The sequence below is a fragment of the Geotrypetes seraphini genome, chromosome 12 (genome assembly GCF_902459505.1).
Source record: "Geotrypetes seraphini chromosome 12, aGeoSer1.1, whole genome shotgun sequence".
In the NCBI taxonomy this organism is placed as follows: Eukaryota; Metazoa; Chordata; class Amphibia; order Gymnophiona; family Dermophiidae; genus Geotrypetes; species Geotrypetes seraphini.
In genome coordinates, this window is record NC_047095.1 from 31,710,238 (window position 1) to 31,733,246 (window position 23,009).

Below are 23,009 nucleotides of genomic sequence, written 5' to 3' on the forward strand. Positions count from 1 at the left end.
ATTAATACCTCCATGCCGGTGCTCTTGGCTGAACCACCTACAGTGCATACCCGTGCTGCTGCCGACCCTTCCCGGTCTCAGGAACGACACCGGTCTTCCTCACTCGGTGCGCTCAGGCAAATCTCTCTCAAAGACCCGCCATACCGAGCCTTCCACACCGATGTCCAGACGTGCACACCCCGACGTTAGGGACCCGGACTTATGGGAAGACTCCCCACACGGTACCGAAGAACACGCTCCGTCGACCGACGAAGAACCCTCCATGGCCGACACCGTTTCAAAACCGGAACAGTCCTCTTTCTCTAAATTCCTTCGGGAGATGTCAGCAGCTCTTTCTATCCCCTTAGAGTCCGACTCTAAAAAGTCTCAGGCTTTCCTCGATGCCCTAGACTTTGAGCAACCTCCCAAGGAATTTTTGAAGTTGCCCGTCCACGACATCTTACGGGAAACTTTTTATAAAAACTGGGAGACTCCCCTCACTGTTCCCGGGGCCCCTTGCAAACTAGATAGCTTGTACCGGGTCATTCCAATCCCAGGGTTTGACAAACCTCAATTGCCCCACGAATCTCTCCTGGTGGAGTCCACCTTGAAAAAAATCTCAGGGTTCCAGTGTATATGCTTCCACCCCTCCTGGCAGAGAGGGAAAAACTATGGATAAATTGCTGCAAAGGGAGTGGGAAGAGAGAGAGGAATCCAGTGTGCATCCCTTTTCCAAAATGCAATATTAGCCAATAGAGCAAACAATTACACCTTCCACTTCTCCTTCTACATGAAGCATCTGGTGCAACAACTCTCCTCCTTACAGAAATATCTTCCTTAACGTAAGGTCCCCCTCTTCCAGCAGCAAATTTCCAGCCTCCTCCAACTCAGGAAGTTCATGGTTCGCTCCATTTATGACTCGTTTGAGCTGACCTCTCGAGCATCTGCCATGGCTGTTGCTATGCGCCGTTTGGCCTAGCTGAGAGTCTCTGACCTTGACATTAACCACCAAGATCGCCTGGCTAACGCACCTTGTCTGGGTGATGAACTCTTCGGGGAGTCCCTGGACTCGACAACCCAGAAGCTCTCAGCTCACGAGACCAGGTGGGACACTCTGGTCAAACCTAAAAAGAAGACTCCACCTGTTCGCCCCTACAGACAGCAGTCTTCCTACCAGCGCAGGTTCTCGGTCAGACCTCTCAACCCACCTCAACAACAGTCTCGCCGACCTCGACAACAGCATCAAACTCAGGCTCGCTCTCAGTCTCACCAACCTGCCAAGCCTCTACCTCCATCAAAACCATCTCAGCCCTTTTGACTCTTTTCTCCAGGGCATAGCCAGTCTCCCACCATCATTGCCTCTTCCTCAGCCTATCGGAGGTCGCCTCCAACTCTTCCTCAGCCGTTGGGAGGTCATAACATCAGACCAATGGGTCCTCAACATCATTCGCCACGGCTACTCTCTCAACTTCCAGACTCTTCCACCAGAAAATCCTCCCATAGAGTCTGCTTCTCACTCCTCCCAATCCCTCCTCCTTCTGAGGGAGGTCCAATCCCTCCTTCTTCTCAATGCCATCGAAGAGGTCCCCTCAGACCAAAGGGGCAGGGATTCTACTCCCGCTACTTCCTGGTTCCCAAGAAGACAGGAGACCTCCGTCCCATCCTCGATCTCCGGGATCTCAACAAGTGTCTGGTCAAGGAAAAGTTCAGAATGCTCTCCCTTGCCACGCTTTACCCTCTTCTCTCTCAACACGACTGGCTATGTTCCCTAGACCTCAAAGAGGCCTACACTCACATCCCAATCAATCTGACTTCACGTCGCTACCTCTGATTTCAGATACAGCACCGTCACTATCAGTACAAAGTGCTACCCTTTGGCCTCGCATCATCGCCCAGGGTGTTCACCAAGTGCCTTATTGTGGTGGCGGCCTTCCTCAGGTCTCACAACCTCCAGGTGTTCCCCTACTTGGACGATTGGTTGGTGAAAGCACCTACGTCTCCACTTGTGCTACAAGCCACTCATCACACCATCTCCTGGGGTTCGAGATCAACTACCCCAAGTCGCATCTGCTTCCCACACAGCGACTTCAGTTCATTGGAGCAGTTCTCGACACCACTCTGATGAGGGCGTTTCTCCCCTCCGACCGACAACAGACCCTGCTTCACTTCTGTCGTCAGGTACTCCTTCATCGCTCCATCCCAGCCCGACAGATGATGGTCCTCCTGGGCCACATGGCCTCGATGGTCCATGTGCTTCCTCTGGCGCGACTCCACCTCAGGACACCTCAATGGACTCTTGCCAACCAATGGTCACAGACCACGGATCTTCTTTCTCATCCCATCTCTGTGACATCGTCTCTTCAGCAATCTCTTCAATGGTGGTTGAACTCCTCAAATCTTTCCAGGGGTCTACTCTTTCATCTACCCCCTCACTCCATGATCATAACCACAGATGCCTCCCCCTATGCGTGGGGAGCTCACCTGGGAGATCTTCGCACCCAGGGGCTCTGGACCCCTCAGGAGCGTCAACATCACATCAATTTCCTGGAACTCAGAGCCATGTTCTATGCTCTCAAGGCCTTCCAGCACCTTCTCTACCCTCAGGTTCTGCTCCTGTACACAGACAATCAAGTCGCCATGTACTACATAAACAAGCAAGGCGGCACCGGATCTCCCCTCCTCTGTCAGGAGGCCATCCGCATCTGGGCCTGGGCCACGGCCCACAGTCTCTTCCTCAAGGCTGTCTATATCCAGGGCGAACAGAACTCCGTGGCCGACAATCTCAGCCGCATCCTTCAACCTCACGAGTGGACTCTGGATCCTCCCACACTCTGCTCCATCTTTGCTTGCTGGGGCACTCCTCAGGTGGACCTCTTTGCAGCTCCTCACAACCATCAGCTGCCCCAGTTCTGTTCCAGACTCTTCTCTCCTCATCGTCTGGCCCCGGATGCATTCCTACTCGACTGGACGGATCGGTTCCTCTATGCCTTTCCTCCATTGCCTCTGATGTTGCGGACGTTATCCAAACTCCGCAGGGACAGTGCCACCATGATTCTCATCGCTCCTCGGTGGCCTCGCTTCTCCCTCCTACTCCAGCTCAGCTCCAGGGAGCCTATTCCTCTTCCTGTGTTTCCTACTCTACTTACGCAGCAGCATCAGTCTCTACTACATCCCAATCTGTCCTCGCTCCACCTGACAGCTTGGTTTCTCTCGGGCTAACCTCTCCAGAGAATCTGTCTCAGCCTGTCCGTCGTATTTTGGATGCCTCTCGGAAACCGGCCACCCTCCAATGTTACCATCAGAAGTGGACCCGGTTTTCCTCTTGGTGTCTACTACATCATCACGATCCCACCTCATTGGCGGTGGAAACTGTACTGGACTATTTGCTCTCTCTCTTCGACGCTGGCCTCAAGTCTACCTCAATCAGAGTCCACCTCAGTGCCATCACTGCGTTTCATGAGCCTATCCTCGGAAAACCTCTTACGGCTCATCCCCTGGTTTCCCGGTTCATGAGAGGCCTCTTCAATGTCAAACCACCTCTAAAACCTCCTCCAGTCGTCTGGGACCTGAATGTGGTTTTATCAGCCCTCATGAAACCTCAGTTTGAGCCTCTTACCACAACCTCACTCAAATTTCTTACATGGAAGGTGCTTTTCCTCATTGCCATCACCTCTGCCAGGAGGGTTAGTGAGCTGCATGCACTGGTGGCCGACCCACCTTTCACTGTTTTTCACCATGACAAGGTGGTTCTGCGTACCCATCCTAAATTCCTTCCCAAGGTGGTCTCAGAATTTCATCTCAACCAGTCCATTGTGTTGTCTGTCTTTTTCCCTAAGCCCCATTCTCATCCTGGGGAACAGGCGTTGCACACGCTGGACTGTAAGCGTGCCCTTGCTTACTACCTTGACCGTACCAGGGCTCACCGCTCGTCTCCTCAGCTCTTTTTGTCCTTCGACCCTAACCGTCTGGGTCGTCCTGTCTCTAAACGGACGCTTTCCAACTGGCTTGCTGCCTGCATTGCGTTCTGTTACGCTCGGGCCGGTCTCTCGCTGAAAGGTGCTGTCATGGCCCACAGGGTCAGAGCTATGGCTGCTTCTGTGGCTTTCCTCCGTTCCACGCCCATCAAGGAAATCTGCAAGGCTGCCACTTGGTCCTCAGTTCACACGTTCACTACTCACTACTGTCTGGATACCTTTTCCATGACGGGATGGGCACTTCGGCCAATCTGTGTTACACAATTTATTTTCCTAATGGCCAACCATCCCTCCTCCCTCTCTGTTAGCTTAGAGGTCACCTATGTGTTAAGAATATGCTGCCTGCTTGTCCTGGGATAAAGCACAGTTACTTACCGTAACAGGTGTTATCGAGGGACAGCAGGCAGATATTCTTACGTCCCACCCACCTCCCCGGGTTGGCTTCTTAGCTGGCTTATCTTAACTGGGGACCACGCACTCCTCCGTCGGGCGGGAAGGCACTCGCGCATGCACGGTGCGGCCAACTAGAACTTTCTAGTAAAAAGTGTCCGTACCGGGGCTCCGTCGGTGACGTCACCCATGTGTTAAGAATATCTGCCTGCTGTCCCTGGATAACACCTGTTACGGTAAGTAACTGTGCTTTACGAGCATGCTTCTGGAACGAATTATGCTCGTAAACCAAGGTTCCACTGTATTCTAATCTACAGTTGTTACCTGAAGCTGCATAAGTAAATTCCTAGTGTATAGTATTAATGGCTTACTAAAATTTACTAAAACTTAATTCTGGATCTATACAATAATACACATGTGTATCCAATTAGTGTTTCATGCTATAAAATCAGGGCCTCTTGGAATAATAATAATAACTTTATTCTTGTATACCGCAATACCATGGAAGTTCTATGCGGTTAACAATAGAAGAGACTGTACATTTACAGTGATGTTACATATTACAGCGTTGTTAAATTTGCAGTGATGTTACATATATGATAATGAAAAGGCTTATACTAAAGAAGAGACTGTACATATACAGCGATGTTAAATATTATAGTGATGATACTCAAGGTAGGCAACAAGGTCAAAGGCCAACCACTGCCTGCCTATAAATTCCCTGGGGATCTCCCTAGACTAGAGAGTTGCGCGGGGACAGAAATCCCACCCGTCCCCGCCAAAGTCCCACCCGTCCCCACCCGTCCCCGTGAGGAATCCCTCCGTCCCCACCCGTCCCCGCGAGGAATCCCTCCGTCCCCACCCGTCCCCGCGAGGAATCCCCTCCGTCCCCGCCCGTCCCCGCGAGGAATCCCCTATGTCCCCGCAAGGAATCCCCTACGTCCCCGCCCGTCACTATAAACTACAGAAATAGTTATTTCATTTAATTATGCTACTGAATTAAAGGTTCTGGTAGAAACCCATTTAAAAATAAGCAAAAAGACTTTATTAATTTGGAAGAATACATACTTTGTAAACGGGTTTCTACCAGAGCCTCTAATGTTTATAAATTTTTATCAACACAACTAATATACTACTTTATCCTTAAGCAAAAAAATAAAAAAATTTTTTCCTACCTTTATTGCCTGGTTTCTGCTTTCCTCATGTTCTCATTCAGTTCCTTCCATCCACTGTCTCTCTTCCTTCTGCGTCTTCCATTTGCTCTGTTACTGTGCCTCTCCCTTTCTCCCCCCTCCCAAATTGGTCTGGCACCCATCTTTTTCCCTCCGCTCCCCCCATAGTCTGGCACCTCTGTCTTCTTCCCTGCCAGCGTCTTCTTCCCATTCCCTCTTCCCCATTTCCTTTCAGTGTCCTTCTCCCCCACCATCTTTCCCATGTCCTGTCAGGCAGCATCCTTCTCCCCTCTCTGCCTTCCCCATGTCCTTTCAGCGGCCTTCTCCCCCCTCTGTCTTCCCCATGTCCTTTCAGTGGCATTCTCCACCCCTTTGTCTTCCCCAGTGCTTTCAGGGTCCTTCCCCCCCCCTTCCTCCCGTTTACCCCATGTCCTTTCAGCGTTCTTTTCCACCCCTTTGTCTTCCCCAGTACTTTCAGCGGCCTTCTCCCCCCTTAAGCGTCTTTTCTTTTCCACTCCACCTTTCCTCCCTCCCTGCCTCCACCCTTGTGGCGCTTTTGCACCCGACCGACAACTCCACCTTTCCTCCCTCCCTGCCTCCACCTTTGTGGCGCTTTTGCACCCGACCGACAACAGAACAGGCCCGGTCGGACAAATCTCCCTGTCCTGTAGCCGCGATCTAAATTACCTTCTTACAGCAGCTGGAGTAGTGAAGCTGCTGTAAGAGGTAATTTAGATTCGCGGCTACAGGGCAGGGAGGTTTGTCGGCCGGGCCTGTTGTCGGTCGATCGGGGGACCTGACCGGCTGTGCACATTCTTCGGGGCGGACCGCCCCCTCCCCCCTCTTTCGTTCGCCATTGCCTTCTTCCTACCTGCCCTGCCGCAGCCGCACACAGCCGACCGGAAGTCTTCCTGATGTCAGCGCTGACGTCGGAGGAAGGGAGGGCTTTGCTTAAGCCCTCCCTCCGACGTCAGCGCTGACATCGGGAAGATTTCCGTTCGGATGTGTGCTGCGACAGGGCAGGTAAGGAGAAGGAGACTACCCTCGCTCGACCAACCCCGCTGCGATCCAACCCCGCAGGAACCCCGCTACCCTCGGAGGCGTCCCCACGGGATCCCCGCGACCCTAGGGGGCGTCCCCACGGGATCCCCGCGACCCTAGGGGGCGTCCCCACGGGATCCCCGTGACCCAAAGGGGGAACCTGCGGGATCCCCGCGGGTCCCGCGGGATTCCCGTCATCCCCGTTCCCGTGCAGCTCTCTACCCTAGACCGGACTGGACACACATTTAACAATGAAACCTTATGAAACTTAAGCTATGGCATCTGGAGTAAATTTTCTATGGCGCTTATCAATCATGCTAATGGCCTAAGCTGCATTCCTTCTCTTTCAAGCACACAGCAGATGTGGATTTTTTCCAAATCAATATGATACAGGTCTTTCCCCCATTTTCTTTTGGTTCTGGACCAAGTTTATCCAATTTTCTGGTTTTATATACATATGTATAGCCACTAATAACACATGCTCACCTGCTCTTGGATTAGGCCCTATCCATCAATAGGTTTTTCTAACTAGTGAATCCTATGCAATGTGAGAAAGCGTAATGGCTGAATTTTGATTTCATGTGTGCTCATTTCACCAAAATACCTGTCCATATTAATAAGCTACCCATTTAAGGCACAGAGCTACTTCAAAGGTCAGATAGGTCAAACTGCAGATGTTGCCTTTCAGGATTTCTTCAGGTTTAAAATATATAAAAATTTTCAAAACCAATTCTCATGTTTAAACATACATTCACACACATAATCAATCACATTCGGGACCCCAAAACATTCATAAACCACACAACATATTTCATTCATATTCAATACTTCTTTCAAAGCATATTCAAGAAAGATTTTCTTCTATACCCAGCATTGGAATGTGAAATCAGATATCCTCCTAGCTAACTAGCTCAAGAATATATGTTATCAACTAGGCCATGAGGTTTCTCCTATCCCCCTGGGTATGACAATCTAGACAAAGAACACTAGAAACCCAGGCCTTTTTTAAGCGGGGAAACCTTCAGTATTTTAGACAAAGAAAGAAAGATGAAAAAATGGAGTCAGATTAATACCTCTATAAGTGTGTTACGTATATCTACCTGATTTCCTCTATGATCTGGCTTAATCCAGCAAAATACATATACTTTTTCCCTCCTAGTAACCCCTAGTGTTTTTCTGTTATTCTCTAATGTCATTTTTCTGGCCTTTTCCGCAATCCATATTCAATTTGTTTATATTTGTGTACCAACTTTTCATAAGTTTCTATTGGGCGTGGCCTTAACTATCACATAACAAAGAAAAATGGGGAGGCCCAATAATCCACAGTGAAAACAATCCACTGACGAAAACAAAAAACTGTGAATGCAGATGTTCTGGAGATAATTTATTAAACACTGACATATAAAAACATGAAAATTCAATTAAAAAGTACAATGATAAAAAATACAGTGATAAAAATCCAACCGGACCCTACACGGTCTGTATTTCGGCGAACATGCTTGTCTGTAGTGTTCTTTGCTCACATGTTTAAAGACAATAGACTGTTTTCAGTCCAATTCTTTATATGTGAGTTTGCAAACCATTGGACCCCTGAGGAAGGCGTGTTCATCGAAACACAGACCGTGTAGGGTCCGGTTGGATTTTTATCACTGTATTTTTTATCATTGTACTTTTTAAATTGAATTTTCATGTTTTTATGTCATTGTTTAATAAATTATCTCCAGAACATTTGTATCCACAGTTTTTTGTTTTTGTCTTAACTATCACATATGCATCTAACTAGATTTACCCAGAATCACATGAAAAGGAGGCATCTCATATGTAGAAAAAAATCTACAACATTCAAATTTTTTTTTACACCCTATCCAATCCAATCCAGCATATTATAGCAACCCCTATCTGCCAAAAATGCCATTACGCTCCCCCTCCTTCCTTCCATCCTGTCCCAAGTTTGTGCCCCCTTTTTCTCCTTTCTTTGATCAAACGCGTGTTCTGTGGCCCAATTACTTTGGTGCCGTCCTTCCAACCTGTCCAAGTTTGTGCCCCCTCTTTCTCTCTTCCTTGGTCCAACGCGTGCACGTGCATTCTGTGGCTCAATTACTTTGGTGCCCCCCTCCCGCAAGACTATCTGAGTCATTCAAGTTAGCCGCTGCCTTCCTGCCTTACATCTTTGCAGGCCTACAGATCCTGCAAACTACATGTGACTGACCTGGAAGCCTTCTCTCTGACGTTAGCTCTGACATGCATGGAGTGCTGCACAATGCTTGGTGGAGGAGTGAATGTGGATGGAGGGCAGGAAAAGGAGGTGCACAAGTATTGGAGCCCCTCGAAGTACCTCCAGCCCTGCCAGCTCCCACTGTCTTTGAGTCTCTCAGAGGGGGCCGGAGTCGTCAGGCCTTGAGCATCTGCACAAGTCTCAAACACTTTAAAATCATAAGTGTTTGAGGCTTGTTCAGTTAAGGCAGAGCTTACAGGAAAGGGGCAGGGATGGGGACAAATTTATCCTCATGTCATTCTGTAGTATAGAGCCACTATATAAATGCCAAAATAGTAATAACTATGAGGGTGGGAGGGTCTAAGGTAAAGAACTTTTCCTAGATGCTTCTAGATAGCCTTTGAATTTTGCTCCCTAAAGTTCCAGGACTTCTCCAACAGTTAGTTACCTTTGGAGAGTATGCAACCACGCCAGCCTCTCTGAGTTGGGGCTCCTGAAAAACATGGATGAAATACTTTGGGTTTGTTTGATGAAGATAGTAGAAAGTTAAGTGGAAGTCTGTTTAATGTTGCTGTTTAACGATGTTATTGCCATAATCATTGAGTGAGTGGTTGCTGCTCTGTTTCATTTTTGTTTTTAAGTATTTTACACACAGTAGTAATCTAACTAGTGGAAAACATTAAGATATGTTAATGATTTAACACCTATTTCAATACTTAAATCAACGTATCAGACCCTGTGGCTAAACTCCAAGATTAAAATTGGCGGGTATAAGGTCATCTGGAAATTTTGGATGAAGGCAGGTATACGTATTTTAGATGATGTTATTTCTAATGGTAAGCTGCTTGATTTTTCACAATTGCAACACAAATATGGTCTTAATAAATCACAAAATTATAAGTGGTTGCAATTGAAGCAGGCCATTCAGGCAGGGTTCCCTGAATGGAAAAATCTTAGTGATAAGTATAGTTTGCCTTTCTTATGTTTTCAGGTGGACTTTCTGAGACACCAGGCTGCTCAGTGGTACAAATTGATATCTGGATTTATGAATAAAAAACCAAAGAATGGTCTTCGAAACATTTGGAGCATTGAGATTAAGCATCAAATTACTGCATCTCAATGGCCACGAATTTGGTCTTGGAGGATGAGATATACAGTGTCTGCATCTATGAGGCAAACTTGGTTTTTTCTGTTACATAGAGCATTTACAAAAATTTTGCTCTACGTCTAATAGATGTTGGCACTATCATCTTGAAGCTGGAACATTGGATCATTTATTGTTTTACTGTCCGCTAATACATAGTATTTGGAAATCTATTTGGGGTCGTTAATAATTTGCTTGAGAATCCGGTAGCGCTTTCATATGATACAATATTATTTGGTACATCAATGAGGGCAAAGAGCCAAATATCTTCTAAAAACAGTAAACTTTTTACTCATAATGACAGAAGTTGCCATTCAACATATTATGAGAAATTTGGAAAATTATGAATTTGGAATTCATTGTGCTATATTTTTAAAATTGAAAGAATATTGGCCATTCAGCAAGGACGTTTTAAAAAGTTTAATGATGTTTGGGAGTCATTAACAAAATATTGTATGGATTGATTATAATTAATAATTTATTTTTCCCCTTTTGTTTATTAAAGTACAAGGAGGGGGGGATTGTGGGTTTATTTTAATGATATCTAGAGTTAAAGTGTTACTGATATTTATTTGATGTGAATTAGTCTTTCCTGGATTAGTAAGTGATATTAAAGTGTATATGATTGTATTTTGTTAATACTTGTTGAAAGTTTAAAAAAAATAAAAAAAAGTAATCTAAATAGTGGAGGGGTTTCTTTTTGACCAATGGTGAGGAATGGTAATGCCTGATAAATATGAGGGGTACATTGTGAGACTCAGAGGTTTTTTTTCTCCACAGTGAAAAGTACCAAATGATAGGGAGCAGGACATGCTTTTTTGTTCCATCTAAAGAATACAGAAGCCATTTTTTATTGGGTTTGTGAATTTTAAGCACTTCTAGCTTATTTGTTCGTGAAATACTTTGCCCCCATCTTGAATTAGCCCCAACCAGACAATATGGAAGACTCAACCAAAGGAGCTATTAGCATCACTTAATTCTATCATCGATGGCTCACCAGCCTGTTCGATCCTGCATGGAGCTACTAGCATCACTTACCTCTATCATCGATGGCTCACCAGCTTGTTCGATCCTGCATGGTGTGGATAGTAAGGTATGTTCTTTTTCTTTAGCACTCTCTAGACAGGTATATATCTCATCATGACCAGCAAGTGAAGACTGAGACAAAAACTTTGGAACTGTACACATCATGTGACCTCTCCCTAATTACCTCAGTCTTCTCAGTCTCCAGCAGGTGTGGTGAGCTGTACCCATCTCCCTTGGTAGGGTTGTTAGAATTTTTGTCCCTTTTTGTTGCCAGATTGAACTTGGGTGGACCCTTTGGGGGTCCGTCTGACCTCGGGGGTGTCATACCTGGTGGGTTTCAAGCAGGGTCCATCCCCCTCCCCCCTTTCCTCCACCTCCCCAATATTTTTCTAGAGGTGCCTCAACAGTAAGCCGTACCCCCTGGTGGTAAGGCATATTGTTTAGAGAGCCAGTAGAATCTGTTCTGTTAAAAAAAAAAATTCCTGAGGCAGTGCCGGTCTGAAGGGTTGCTTTCCCTTTAAATATGCTGTAAATTACTGTATTTTTCAACTAACCGGCACTTTTCTTTCAGCTAGGTTGCTTATGGAGCAATTGAGCACTTCTCAGGGGGAGAGGTACACAATTTGGTCCAGAGGCATGGTACTCGTGACTGGCCTGAAAACAGCTGCTCAGGCCGGTGCGGTTGTGGAAGTCTCGTCGGCAGCGGCTGCAGGCGTCCAGGGCTCTGGTCTTTTCCTGACGCCCACGGAGGGATTTCCTGTCAGCTGTTTTTTCTCTCAGCCTGATGCCGGCTTTTGCCTGCTTTAGCGGCTGGGACAGTTCAGTCTTCTTTGGTACGTCCTGTTTGTAAGATCCTATACTGGTTTGGAGAGTGCTAAAGGAGAAATTATCTCAAAGGAAACACCCTTCCAAGTCAGCAAGTGTAAGGAGAAATTAGGTTCTTACCTACTCATTTACTTTCTTATAGCTTCTCCAGACCAGTATAGGACCCCACCCTTTCTATTGTCCTGTTCTTGTGTGCAGATTTTCATTTTTTGATTGTTTTCTAGTATTTTTCTAGGGCCAGGGAGATTAAGAACAGCAGCTGTGGCTTGGCTGGTGAGCTGTGGGGACCTTTTCTATTCGTATTTGTTCCTTTGTATTTTCCAACAGCATTTCTGGTTTTATTTGTTGATACTCCTGGTCGGAGTCTTGTTTGTTTTTCTGTATATAGTTCTTTGTTCTGCTTGGCTATTTGGCAGACTGAGGTAATTAGGGAGGGGTCACATAATATGTACAGTTCCAAAGTTTTGTCTCATTCTCCACCTGCTGGTCATGATGAGATATATACCTGCTTGTAAGATCCTATACTGGTCTGGAGAAGCTAAAAGAACCTAATTTCTCCTTACTCTTGCTGACTTGGAGGGGTGTTTCCTTTGAACTATTGCTCAGCCAACAGATTCTGCCACAGTAGCAGTAGCCACTTTCCTTTTCTAGTCTTTAGCAGAACTGACTCATACCGGCCCCATCACCAAGCCAAAAGTTGGCAATGCTGAAGTATTCTTTGTAACTAAATAGCACGGCATGCTCTTACAGATACCAAGTGCAGACTAGAAATTGGGAAGCCAGTCCTTAACTGCATGGGTTAAGGACTGGCTTAGGGGTAGACTTCAGAGAGTAATGGTGAATGGTACCCTCTCCGATACGACGGAGGTGATCAGCGGAGTACTGCAGAGCTCGGTCTTGGGCCCGATCCTATTTAACATCTTCGTAAGTGACTTGGCTAAGGGGCTTCGAGGTAAAATTACATTATTCGCCGATGACACCAAACTATGCAACATAGTAGACAAAAACACAATAGACAAAAGCACAGGGCCCGACAACAGCTCAATGCCCGACAGTATGACGCAGGACCTACTCCTGCTGGAGCATTGGTCAAAGACTTGGCAACTAAGTTTCAATGCCAAAAAATGCAAGGTTATGCACCTTGGCAGAAAAACTCCATGCAGGACTTACACTCTAAATGGTGAGATTCTAGCAAGGCCTGTGGCAGAACGTGACTTGGGGGTGATCATTAGCGAAGATATGAAGACTGCTAATCAAGTGGAGAAAACTTCGTCCAAGGCCAGACAAATTATGGGTTGTATCCGGAGGAGCTTCGTCAGCCGTAAGCCCGAGGTCATAATGCCGTTGTACAGATCAATGGTGAAACCCCATCTGGAATATTGTGTACAATTCTGGAGGCCACATTATCAAAAAGATGTGCTGAGAGTTGAATCGGTTCAGCGACTGGCCACCAGGATGGTCTCAGGACTCAAGAATCTCCCGTATGAGGAACGGCTGGGTAAGTTGCAGCTATACTCACTCGAGGAACGCAGAGAGAGGGGAGACATGATCGTCGAGACGTTCAAATATGTCACGGGCCGTATCAAGGTGGAAGAAGATCTCTTTTTTCTCAAAGGACCTATGGCAACAAGAGGGCATCCGTTGAAAATCAGGGGTGGGAAATTTCATGGCGACACCAGAAAATATTTCTTCATCGAAAGGGTGGTTGATCGCTGGAATAATCTTCCACTACAAGTGATTGAGGCCAGCAGCATGCCAGATTTTAAGAAAAGATGGGATTGGCATGTGGGATCTCTTCATGAAGGAAGTTAGGGGGTGGGTCATTGGTGTGGGCAGACTGGATGGGCCGTGGCCCTTTTCTGCCGTCATTTTCTATGTTTCTGGCAGTGATCAGGCCATCTGATCAGTCTATCAGGAAGCTCTACTTGATATACCCCAGCAACAACATGTTCCTCTGAGGAGGAAAAGCTTCAACAGCATGTGGCAACCCTAAAATTTCAAAGTTAACATTTCACAATAATACAAAAGTTTAATAGCTTATCTTAGTGTTTATTAAAGAAACGTTGTTCTTACAAAGGCAAAAATGAGACCAATAATTAAGACACAAGCTTTATAAAATAGTACAGTATACCATATGTGCCTTCCCAGGTACCTAATTATAAAATAGTCCCCAAACTGAGAAAAAAAACCTTTGCTACATATTTGTGAAACTGATTATCAAAACTGCTCAGTAATAGACAAGAATGGTGCAGCTGTGGAAAAGTGAAGACACCAGGTCTGGTTTTAGACTGATCATGCTGAAGAATAAGCAACTCTTCAACAAATAAGGCCATGTACTGGGAGAATTGTTTATATACATTGCACTATAATTTCATATGTATTTATGTCAGAAATGATTTTAAGAAGGTTTCAGATGAAATGTTAGAGGTTGGCTATCAAGAGGCAACATTTCATTAGTATTACAGCAGGTCAGAGAGATCCTTATCTATTATGTAAGTATTTAGAGATGCTACACAAATGTGCACTTGTTGGACTTTTCAGCTTGACAAACTTGCACTTTTTGGGTTTTTCAGTAAAGAACTGTTTGACTGAGAGAATGAACACTGCATCTTCTTCTGTGCCAACTCAGCTCTCAAGACTTGCAAATCTGATGTGGCTTGCTTTCTCATCTGTAACAGAACCAAAGAATATGTTTAAGGGATTGGGACTTGTATACTGCCTTGTTGTAATTTTACAACCACAATCAAAGCGGTTTACATAAGAATTGCCATACTGTGACAGACCGAAGGGTCTCTCAAGCCCAGTATCCTGTTTCCAACAGTGGCCAACCCAGTTCCCAAGTAGTAAAACAGATTTTATGCTGCTTATCCTAGGAATAAGCAGTGAATTTCTCCATGCCATCTCAGTAATGGCCTATAGACTTCTCTTACAGCCTTTTTTTAAACCCCGCTAAGCTAACTGATTTCACCACATTCTCTGTCAATGAATTCCAGAGTTTAATTACACATTGAAGAAATATTTTCTCCAGTTTGTTTTAAATCTACTATTTATTAGCTTCATCACATTTCCCCTATCAGTCACAGTGGGCTCACAAAATATCTAATGTACCTAGGGCAGTGGAGGATTAAATTATTTGCCCAGGGTCACAAGGAGCAGCATGGGGTTTGAACCTACAACCTCAGGTGCTGAGGATGTAGCTCTAACCACTAGAAAATAAACTCTCCTATTAGCAATCAACACACATTCTAAAGTATGCAAAATAATCACAGCCTACAAGGTTATTTAAATCATTGTGACTTGAGCCTCAAACATCAACAGCTTCAAATTCAATTCAGAATCTAAGAGGTAGGAAAAGCCTCAGAATCCCATCCACACCATATGAATTCAGTGTGAATAGGTGAACTTCATCGGCATAAAAAACCTCAATTGAATCTTGTGCCAAGAGCCAACGTAATGCAAAAGATAAAAGTTTCTATACATTGAATTAAATATGCCTGCTACTCATCTTGAAGAAGGAAGCACCAAACCAAATCTAAAGACTTTTCTGTTTAAGGATACCTTTGCCTCTTAAGAAGTTCCCCTCCGTTGTCAGTACATTACTCTTACCCCTTCCCAATGTGTCAGGCCTCTGTATTCCTTTTTTTAATATTGTATTTTTCCCTACCCCTCCCTTTATATATCTTGTCTTTATGCTCTTATAATTGAATATTTCAGTATAATGTATTGTTCTTATTTTCCCCCTTTAGTTTTAACCTTGGTTTTTTTTTATAAACTGCCTAAACGTAATGATAGGTGGGATATCAAATATATAATAAACTTTAAACTTGAGTTTAGGAAACAGTTGAAAATTTTCCTGTTTATTAAGGCTTTTGGTAACCTGTGTTGAAATTTTAATACTCTGTATACTTTTATTTTATTTTTGATTCTTGTTTCAGTGAAAATTTGTATGAACATGTAAGAATTTTACATATGTAAAAACTGTAACCCACCTAGAATTGTGAGATAAAAATGTTTCATTTTTTTCAAAATTCAAAAATTTCAAAATTTTCAAAATTCAAAATTATTTTTTTCTTTATTCATTTTTCCATCTTACATGAAGTACACAATGTTACATCAGTTAAAATTTGCACAGAATACTTGAATTCCTTCTAATATCATCTTAAATATATATATTTATACCCTCCCCTCCCACCCTTCCCACAGATATTTTAATCAAAATTATCATATAAATTTATAATTTTTATCTATTTATTAAACCTTTAATAGAACTTTATACCACCCCCCTCCCCTATGCATAAATGTACTTTCAGTGGAAAATGGTGTCTAATCATTGCAATAATTTGTCAATGGCCCCCAAACCTTTTTAAAATTGTTATAATTCCCTTTTTGTATGGCAATTGTTCTTTCCATTTTGTAAATGTGGCACAACGAATTCCACCAGAAGGTATAGTTAAGTCTACTATTTATCCAATTACTGGTGATATGTTGTATGGCGACTCCTATCATAATCAATAAAAGTTTATTATTGCTTGATGAAATTTTGCTTTTTGTTCTCATTGACATACCGAACATAATTGTATTATATGATAAATGCTACATGGTTTTCTAGTAAACAATTAACTTGGGACCAAATTGATTTCGATACAGGGACAATAGAATAATAAATGATCTAAGGTCCCTGCTTCCAGATTACAATGCCAGGATCTATTAGACTTAGAGCTATCTAACTTTTGTAATCTAACTGGGGTCCAAAATGCTCTATGTAAAAGGAAAAAACAAGTTTGTCTCATAGATGCGGACACTGTACATCTCATTCTCCAAGACCAAATTCATGGCTATTGAGACGCATTAATTTGATGCTTTATCTCAATGCTCCAAATGTCCCTAAGTCCATTTTTAGGTTTTTTATTTACAAATCCATTTATCAATTTATACCACTGTGCGGCCTGGTATCCCAAGAAGTCCACCTGAAAGCATAAGAACTCCAGACTATACTGATTATTGAGATTTTTCTATTCAGGGAACCCCTCCTGAATAGCCTGCTTCAGTTGCAACTATCTAAAACTTTGTGATTTATTTAGACCATATTTATGTTGCAACTGTGAAAAGTCTAGCAGTTTACCATTTGAAATAACATTATCCAAAATCCGTATACCTGCTATCATCCAATGCTTCCAGATCCGCCAATTTGAAACTTGGAGTTTAACCATATAGTTTGATTTGTTGATGTATAGATTGGAATAGATGTTAAATTACTAACATATCACAGAGTTTTCCATGTATCCATAAATATTCTGTTTTCTTCATACAATCTAGGCATTTTTATACTAAGAACATGATATAAACATAAGAAAACAAGCCGTGCCTCTGCTGGGTCAGACCTGAGGTCCATCATGCCCAGCAGTCCGTTCACGCGGCGGCCCATCAGGTCCAGGACCTGTATACTAGCCCTCTATCTATACCCTTCTATCCCCTTTTCCTTCAGAAAATCGTTCAATCCCTTCTTGAAATCCAATACCGTCCGCTCACGCGGTGGCACATCAGGTCCAGGACCTGTATACTAGCCCTCTATACCCTTTTATCCCCTTTTTCTTCAGAAAATTGTCCAATCCCTTCTTGAACTCCAATACCATACCCTATCCTATCACTCCCTCTGGAAGCGCGTTCCAGGTGTCCACCACCCACTGGGTGAAGAACTTCCTAGCATTGGTTCTGAATCTGTCTCCTTTTAATTTTTCGGAACGCCCTCTGGTTCTTGTAGTTGTCGAAAGTTTGAAGAATCTGTCCCTCTCCACTTTCTCTATGCCCTTCGTGATCTTATAAGTCTCTATCATATCCCCTCTAAGTCTCCGCTTCTCCAGCGAAAAAAGCCACAGTCTCTCTAATCTTTCAGCGTATGAAAGGATTTCCATACCTTTTATCAAACGCGTCGCTCTATTCTGAACCCTCTTGAGTATCACCATATCCTTCTTTAGGTACGGTGACCAATATTGGACGCAGTACTCCAGATGCAGGCGTACCATCGCCCGATACAATGGCAGGATAACTTATTTTGTTCTGCTTGTAATACCCTTCTTGATTATTCCTAGCATTCTATTTGCTTTCTTAGCAGCTTCTGCGCAATGTGCTGATGGCTTCATTGTCATGTCCACTATTACCCCCAAGTCCCTTTCTTGGGAACTCTCACTCAATAACAGCCCTCCCATTGTGTAGCTGTACCTCGGATTTCTGTTTCCTACGTGTAAGACTTTGCATTTCTCTACATTGAACTTCATCTGCCATCTCGTCGCCCACTCCCCTAGTTTGTTTAGTTCCCTTTGTAAATCTTCGCAGTCCTCTTTAGTCCTAGCCCCATTAAATAGCTTGGTGTCATCTGCAAATTTTATTACTTCGCTCTTCGTCCCCGTTTCTAGATCATTTGTAAATACATTGAACAGCAGCGGTCCAAGCACCGACCCCTGCGGAACACCACTTGTGACCTTCCTCCAAGTCCGAGTAGTGGCCCTTCACTCCTACCCTCTGCTTTCTGCCCACCAACCAATTCCTGATCCATCTGTGTACGTCTCCTTCCACCCCATGGTTCTTTAGTTTCCGAAGTAGGCGTTCATGGGGTACCTTGTCAAAGACTTTTTGGAAGTCTAAGTATACAATGTCTATGGGGTCCCCTTTGTCCATCCGTTTGTTAATTCCTTCAAAGAAGTGCAATAAGTTCGTCAGGCACGATCTTCCCTTGCAGAAGCCATGTTGGCTTGTTTTCATAAGTTTATGCCTCTTTAAATGCTCCTCGATGCTATCTTTTATCAGTGCTTCCGCCATTTTCCCCGGAACCGAGGTCAGACTTCCCCTGTAGTTCCCCGGGTCACCTCTCGATCCCTTTTTAAAGATGGGCGTAACATTGGCTATCTTCCAATCCTCCGGGATCACGCCTGTTTTCAGGGATAGATTACAAACCTGCTGTAGTAGTTCCGTTATTTCCTCCTTTAGTTCTTTCAGTACTCTAGGGTGGACTCCGTCCAGGCCCGGCAATTTGTCATATTTTAATTTTTCTATCTGCCTGTGTACGTCCTCAAGGCTTACTTCCATGGATGTTAATTTCTCTGCTTGGTCTCCTTTGAAGATTTGTTCAGGTTCCGGTATGTTGGATGTGTCTTCTTTTGTAAATACTGACGAAAAGAACATGTTTAGTCTTTCCGCCACTTCTTTCTCCTCCTTCACCACTCCCTTCCTATCTCCATCATCCAGCGGTCCCACCTCCTCCCTAGCCTCCCTAGATATGCTTCCCTTTAACATATCTGAAGAACGGTTTGAAATTTTGTGCTTCCCTGGCTAGCCTCTCTTCATATTCTCTTTTTGCTTTTCTAACCACGAGGTGACATTCTTTTTGATACTTCCTGTGTTCATTCCAGCTCTCCTTGGTTTTGCCCTTTTTCCATTTCTTGAATGAATTCTTCTTATCCTCTATCGCTTTCTTCACTTCTTTAGTTATCCACGCCGGCTTCTTTAGTTATTCGGCTCTTTTTGCATCCTTTTCTGAATCTGGGGATATACCGATTTTGCGCCTCGCTTACCGTGTCCTTGAATAAGGACCAGGCTTGCTTTACAGTCTGCCATTTCTTTGTGTTGTTCCTGAGTTTCTTCCTTACCATTACCCTCATTGCTTCATAGTTTCCTTTCTTGAAGTTAAAAGTTGTCGCTGTGGTTCTTTTTCCCTTTGGTATTCCTACTTCAACTTTGAACTTGATCATGTTATGATTGCTGTTTCCCAACGGTCCCACTACTTCCATGTCCTTTGAAGGTCCTCTTAGCCCATTAAGGATTAGATCCAGAGTAGAGAGCTGCACGGGAACGGGGACGACGGGAATCCCGCGGGACCCGCAGGCATCCCGCGGGTTCCCCCTTCGGGTCACGGGGATCCCGTGGGGACGCCCCTAGGGTCGCGGGGATCCCGTGGGGACGCCCCCTAGGGTCGCGGGGATCCCGTGGGGACGCCTCCGAGGGTCGCGGGGTTCCTGCGGGGCTGGATGTACTCAGTCGCGCGGCTCTTCTCCCTACCTTCTCTGCTTGCAGCACAGAGCCGAACGGAAGTCTTCCCGACGTCAGCGCTGACGTCGGAGGGGAGGGAGGGCTTAAACAAAGCCCTCCCTCCCTCCGACGTCAGCGCTGACGTCGGGAAGACTTCCGTTTGGCTCTGTGCTGCAGGCAGTGCAGGTAAGGAGGAGAGTAGCCTCGCGGTTCGAGTGGCTACCAAGGGAGGGGGCGGTCCTCCCCGCCACACCCCGCCCCGGTTGCAGCACAGCCGGCCAGGTACCCTTACTTTTGTGGCACTTCCCCGACCGACCGACAACAGCCCCGGTCCGACAATCCTCCCTGCCCTGTAGCCGTGAATCTAAATTACCTTCTTACAGCAGCTGTAATAAGTTAATTTAGATTCGCAGTTAAGGGCAGGGAGGTTTGTCGGACCGGGGCTGTTGTCGGTCGGTCGGGGAAGTGCCACAAAAGTAAGGGGACCTGGCCGGCTGTGCTGCACCCGGGGCGGTAGAGAAGGAGGGGGGAGAAGGACGCTGAAAGGCCATGGGGAAGACGGGAGGGGGGAAGGACTCTGTAAGCACTTGAAGACAGAGGAGGGAGAAGGACGCTGAAAGCACATGGGGAATACAAAGGGGTGGAGAAGGACGCTGAAAAGCCATGGGAAGGGCGGGGGGGGAAGGACTCTGAAAGCACTTGTGGAAGACAGAGGGAGGAGAAGGATGCTGAAAGCACATGGGGAAGACAAAGGGGTGGAGAAGGACGCTGAAAGGACATGGGGAAGACGGGGGGGGTGTGGAGAAGGACGCTGAAAGGCCATGGGGAAGACAGAGAGGGAGAAGGACGCTGAAAGGACATGGGGAAGCAGAGGGGGGAGAAGGACACTGAAAGCACATGTGGAAGACAGAGGGGGGAGAAGGACGCTGACAGGACATGGGGAAGATGGGGGAGAAGGACGCTGAAAGGAAATGGGGAAGAGAGAGTAGGGAGAAGACGCTGGCAGGGAAGAAGACAGATGCCAGACTATGGGGGGAGCGGAGAGAAGAAGATGGGTGCCAGACCAATTTGGAAGGGGGAAGAAAGGGAGAGGCACAGTAACAGAGCAAATGGAAGATGCAGAAGGAAGAGAGACAGTGGATGGAAGGAATTGAATGAGAACATGAGGAAAGCAGAAACCAGGCAACAAAGGTAGGAAAAGAATTATATTTCTTTTTTTTTATTTTGCTTCAGGATAAAGTAGTATATTAGTTGTGTTGATAAAAATTTATAAACATTAGAGGCTCTGGTAGAAACCCGTTTGCAAAGTATGTATTCTTCCCAATTAATATTTTCAAATTAATAAAGCCTTTTTGCTTATTTGTAAATGGGTTTCTACCAGAGCCTTTAATTCAGTAGCATAATTAAATGAAATAACTATTTCTGAAGTTTATAGGGACGGGCGGGGACGGAGGGGATTTCTCGCGGGGACGGGTGGGGACGGAGGGGATTCCTCGCGGGGACGGGTGGGGACGGAGGGATTCCTCACGGGGACGGGTGGGATTCCTCACGGGGACGGGTGGGGACGGGTGGGACTTTGGCGGGGACGGGTGGGATTTCTGTCCCCGTGCAACTCTCTAATCCAGAGTGGCATTTCCTCTCGTCGGTTCTCTGACAAGCTGATCTATGAAGCAGTCCTGTATAACTTCCAGGAATCCGGTCTCCCTAGCGCATTTTGAGTTTCCAAGACTCCAGTCTATTCCAGGATAGTTGAAGTCTCCCATAATGATCGTGTTACCATTTTTGCATTCCCGTTTCATCTACATTTCTCCAACCATAACCAGTCTGGGGTATTGTCAATGAGCTCTGAGAGGACCCAATACATACTCTGGCGCAGAATATAGGCTTGATGATACCTATAAAAATTGGGAAAATTTACCTCACCCTCCACAATTGTTTTTTGTAAAGATACTAAAGCAATTCTAGGAGTTTTGCCCAGCCAAACAAATTTGGTAAGAGTACAATTTAACTTTTTATAAAAGGACCCCTTAAAAAAAACTGGTAACATTCCCATCTGATAACAAACCACAGGCAATATCATAATTTTAATAGTTTGAACTCTTTCCCCATCAAGACAGATGTAGTGGATTCCATTGCTCGCACATTTGTTACCTTCTGCAATATAGATTTTTCATTCTCTTTCATTGTGTCTTCCAGTGTGTTTTTTATCCAAATTCCCAAATATTTTAATCCACCTTCCTTCCATACAAAAGAAAACGAATCAAACAAGCCTTTTGTACAATATACGTTTAGTGGAAGGATTTCAGATTTACTCCAATTTATCTTATACCCTGAAAATTTTCCAAATTTCTCAATCAATTCGAGTAAGCATGGAATGGTTGTTTCTGGATTTCTCAAATGAAGCAAAATATCATCTTGCTGAATAGTTGTTTGTTTGTTTGTTTTTTTTGGGGGGGGTTCAAAATCTTTATTATTTTCAAAACTTACAGTAAGTGTAACAATAAATACCTCATTTTATATATCAATAACACACTTAATATTCCATTAATATTCATTATAGAATTAGACCCCCCTCCCTCCTGAACAATCATAATGTAATCACATGAAATTTCTATAATGAACCCAATAAATCTGAATAGCTAATAACAAAACAATAGCTAATAACAAAACAATATCAAAAAGCAAAGGAGATAGGGGACAACCTGAATAGCTAATAACAAAACAATATCAAAAAGCAAAGGAGATAGGGGACAACCTTGTCTAATCCCCCGCCGCAAATTAAAGCGTTCTGAAAAATTATTATTAATATACAATTTTGCAACAGGGGAGCTATACAATGTTTGAATCATTTGTATAAATCTTGAACCTATTCCAAACTATTCCATAGCTTGATACATGAAGGTTCATTCCACCTGATCAAAGGCTTTCTCTGCATCCAAGGACACATAAAAAGCCGGATCTTTCATGACTTTTGTTAAATTTAACATATGAAAAGCCAATCTTATGTTATTAGATGAATGTCTCCTAGCAACGAATCCAGTTTGGTGCATATCAATAATAAAAGGGAGAGCCTTGGCTAAGCGTAAAGCCAATGTCTTAGCCAAAAGTTTTCCATCTACATTAATTAATGATATAGGCCTGTAATTTGTAATTTGAAACCAATGTGAGATCCTTGTTTGGCTTTGGCAAAACTATAGTCAATGATTCCGCCATAGTAATGC

General features: G+C 44.6%; 1 protein-coding gene across 2 annotated transcripts in view; it reads right to left on the bottom strand.

Annotated features, from left to right (window-relative positions):
* Window positions 1-13,806: 13,806 nt before the first annotated feature.
* Window positions 13,807-23,009, bottom strand: part of SPATA1 (spermatogenesis associated 1) — a 79,107-nt gene continuing 69,904 nt past the window's right edge. For both annotated transcript variants that reach the window (XM_033916695.1, XM_033916694.1), the window contains exon 12: window positions 13,807-14,435. In XM_033916695.1, the coding sequence (XP_033772586.1) occupies window positions 14,304-14,435 (132 nt within the window). In that variant the 3' untranslated portion in view covers window positions 13,807-14,303. The remainder of the gene's footprint in view (window positions 14,436-23,009) is intronic.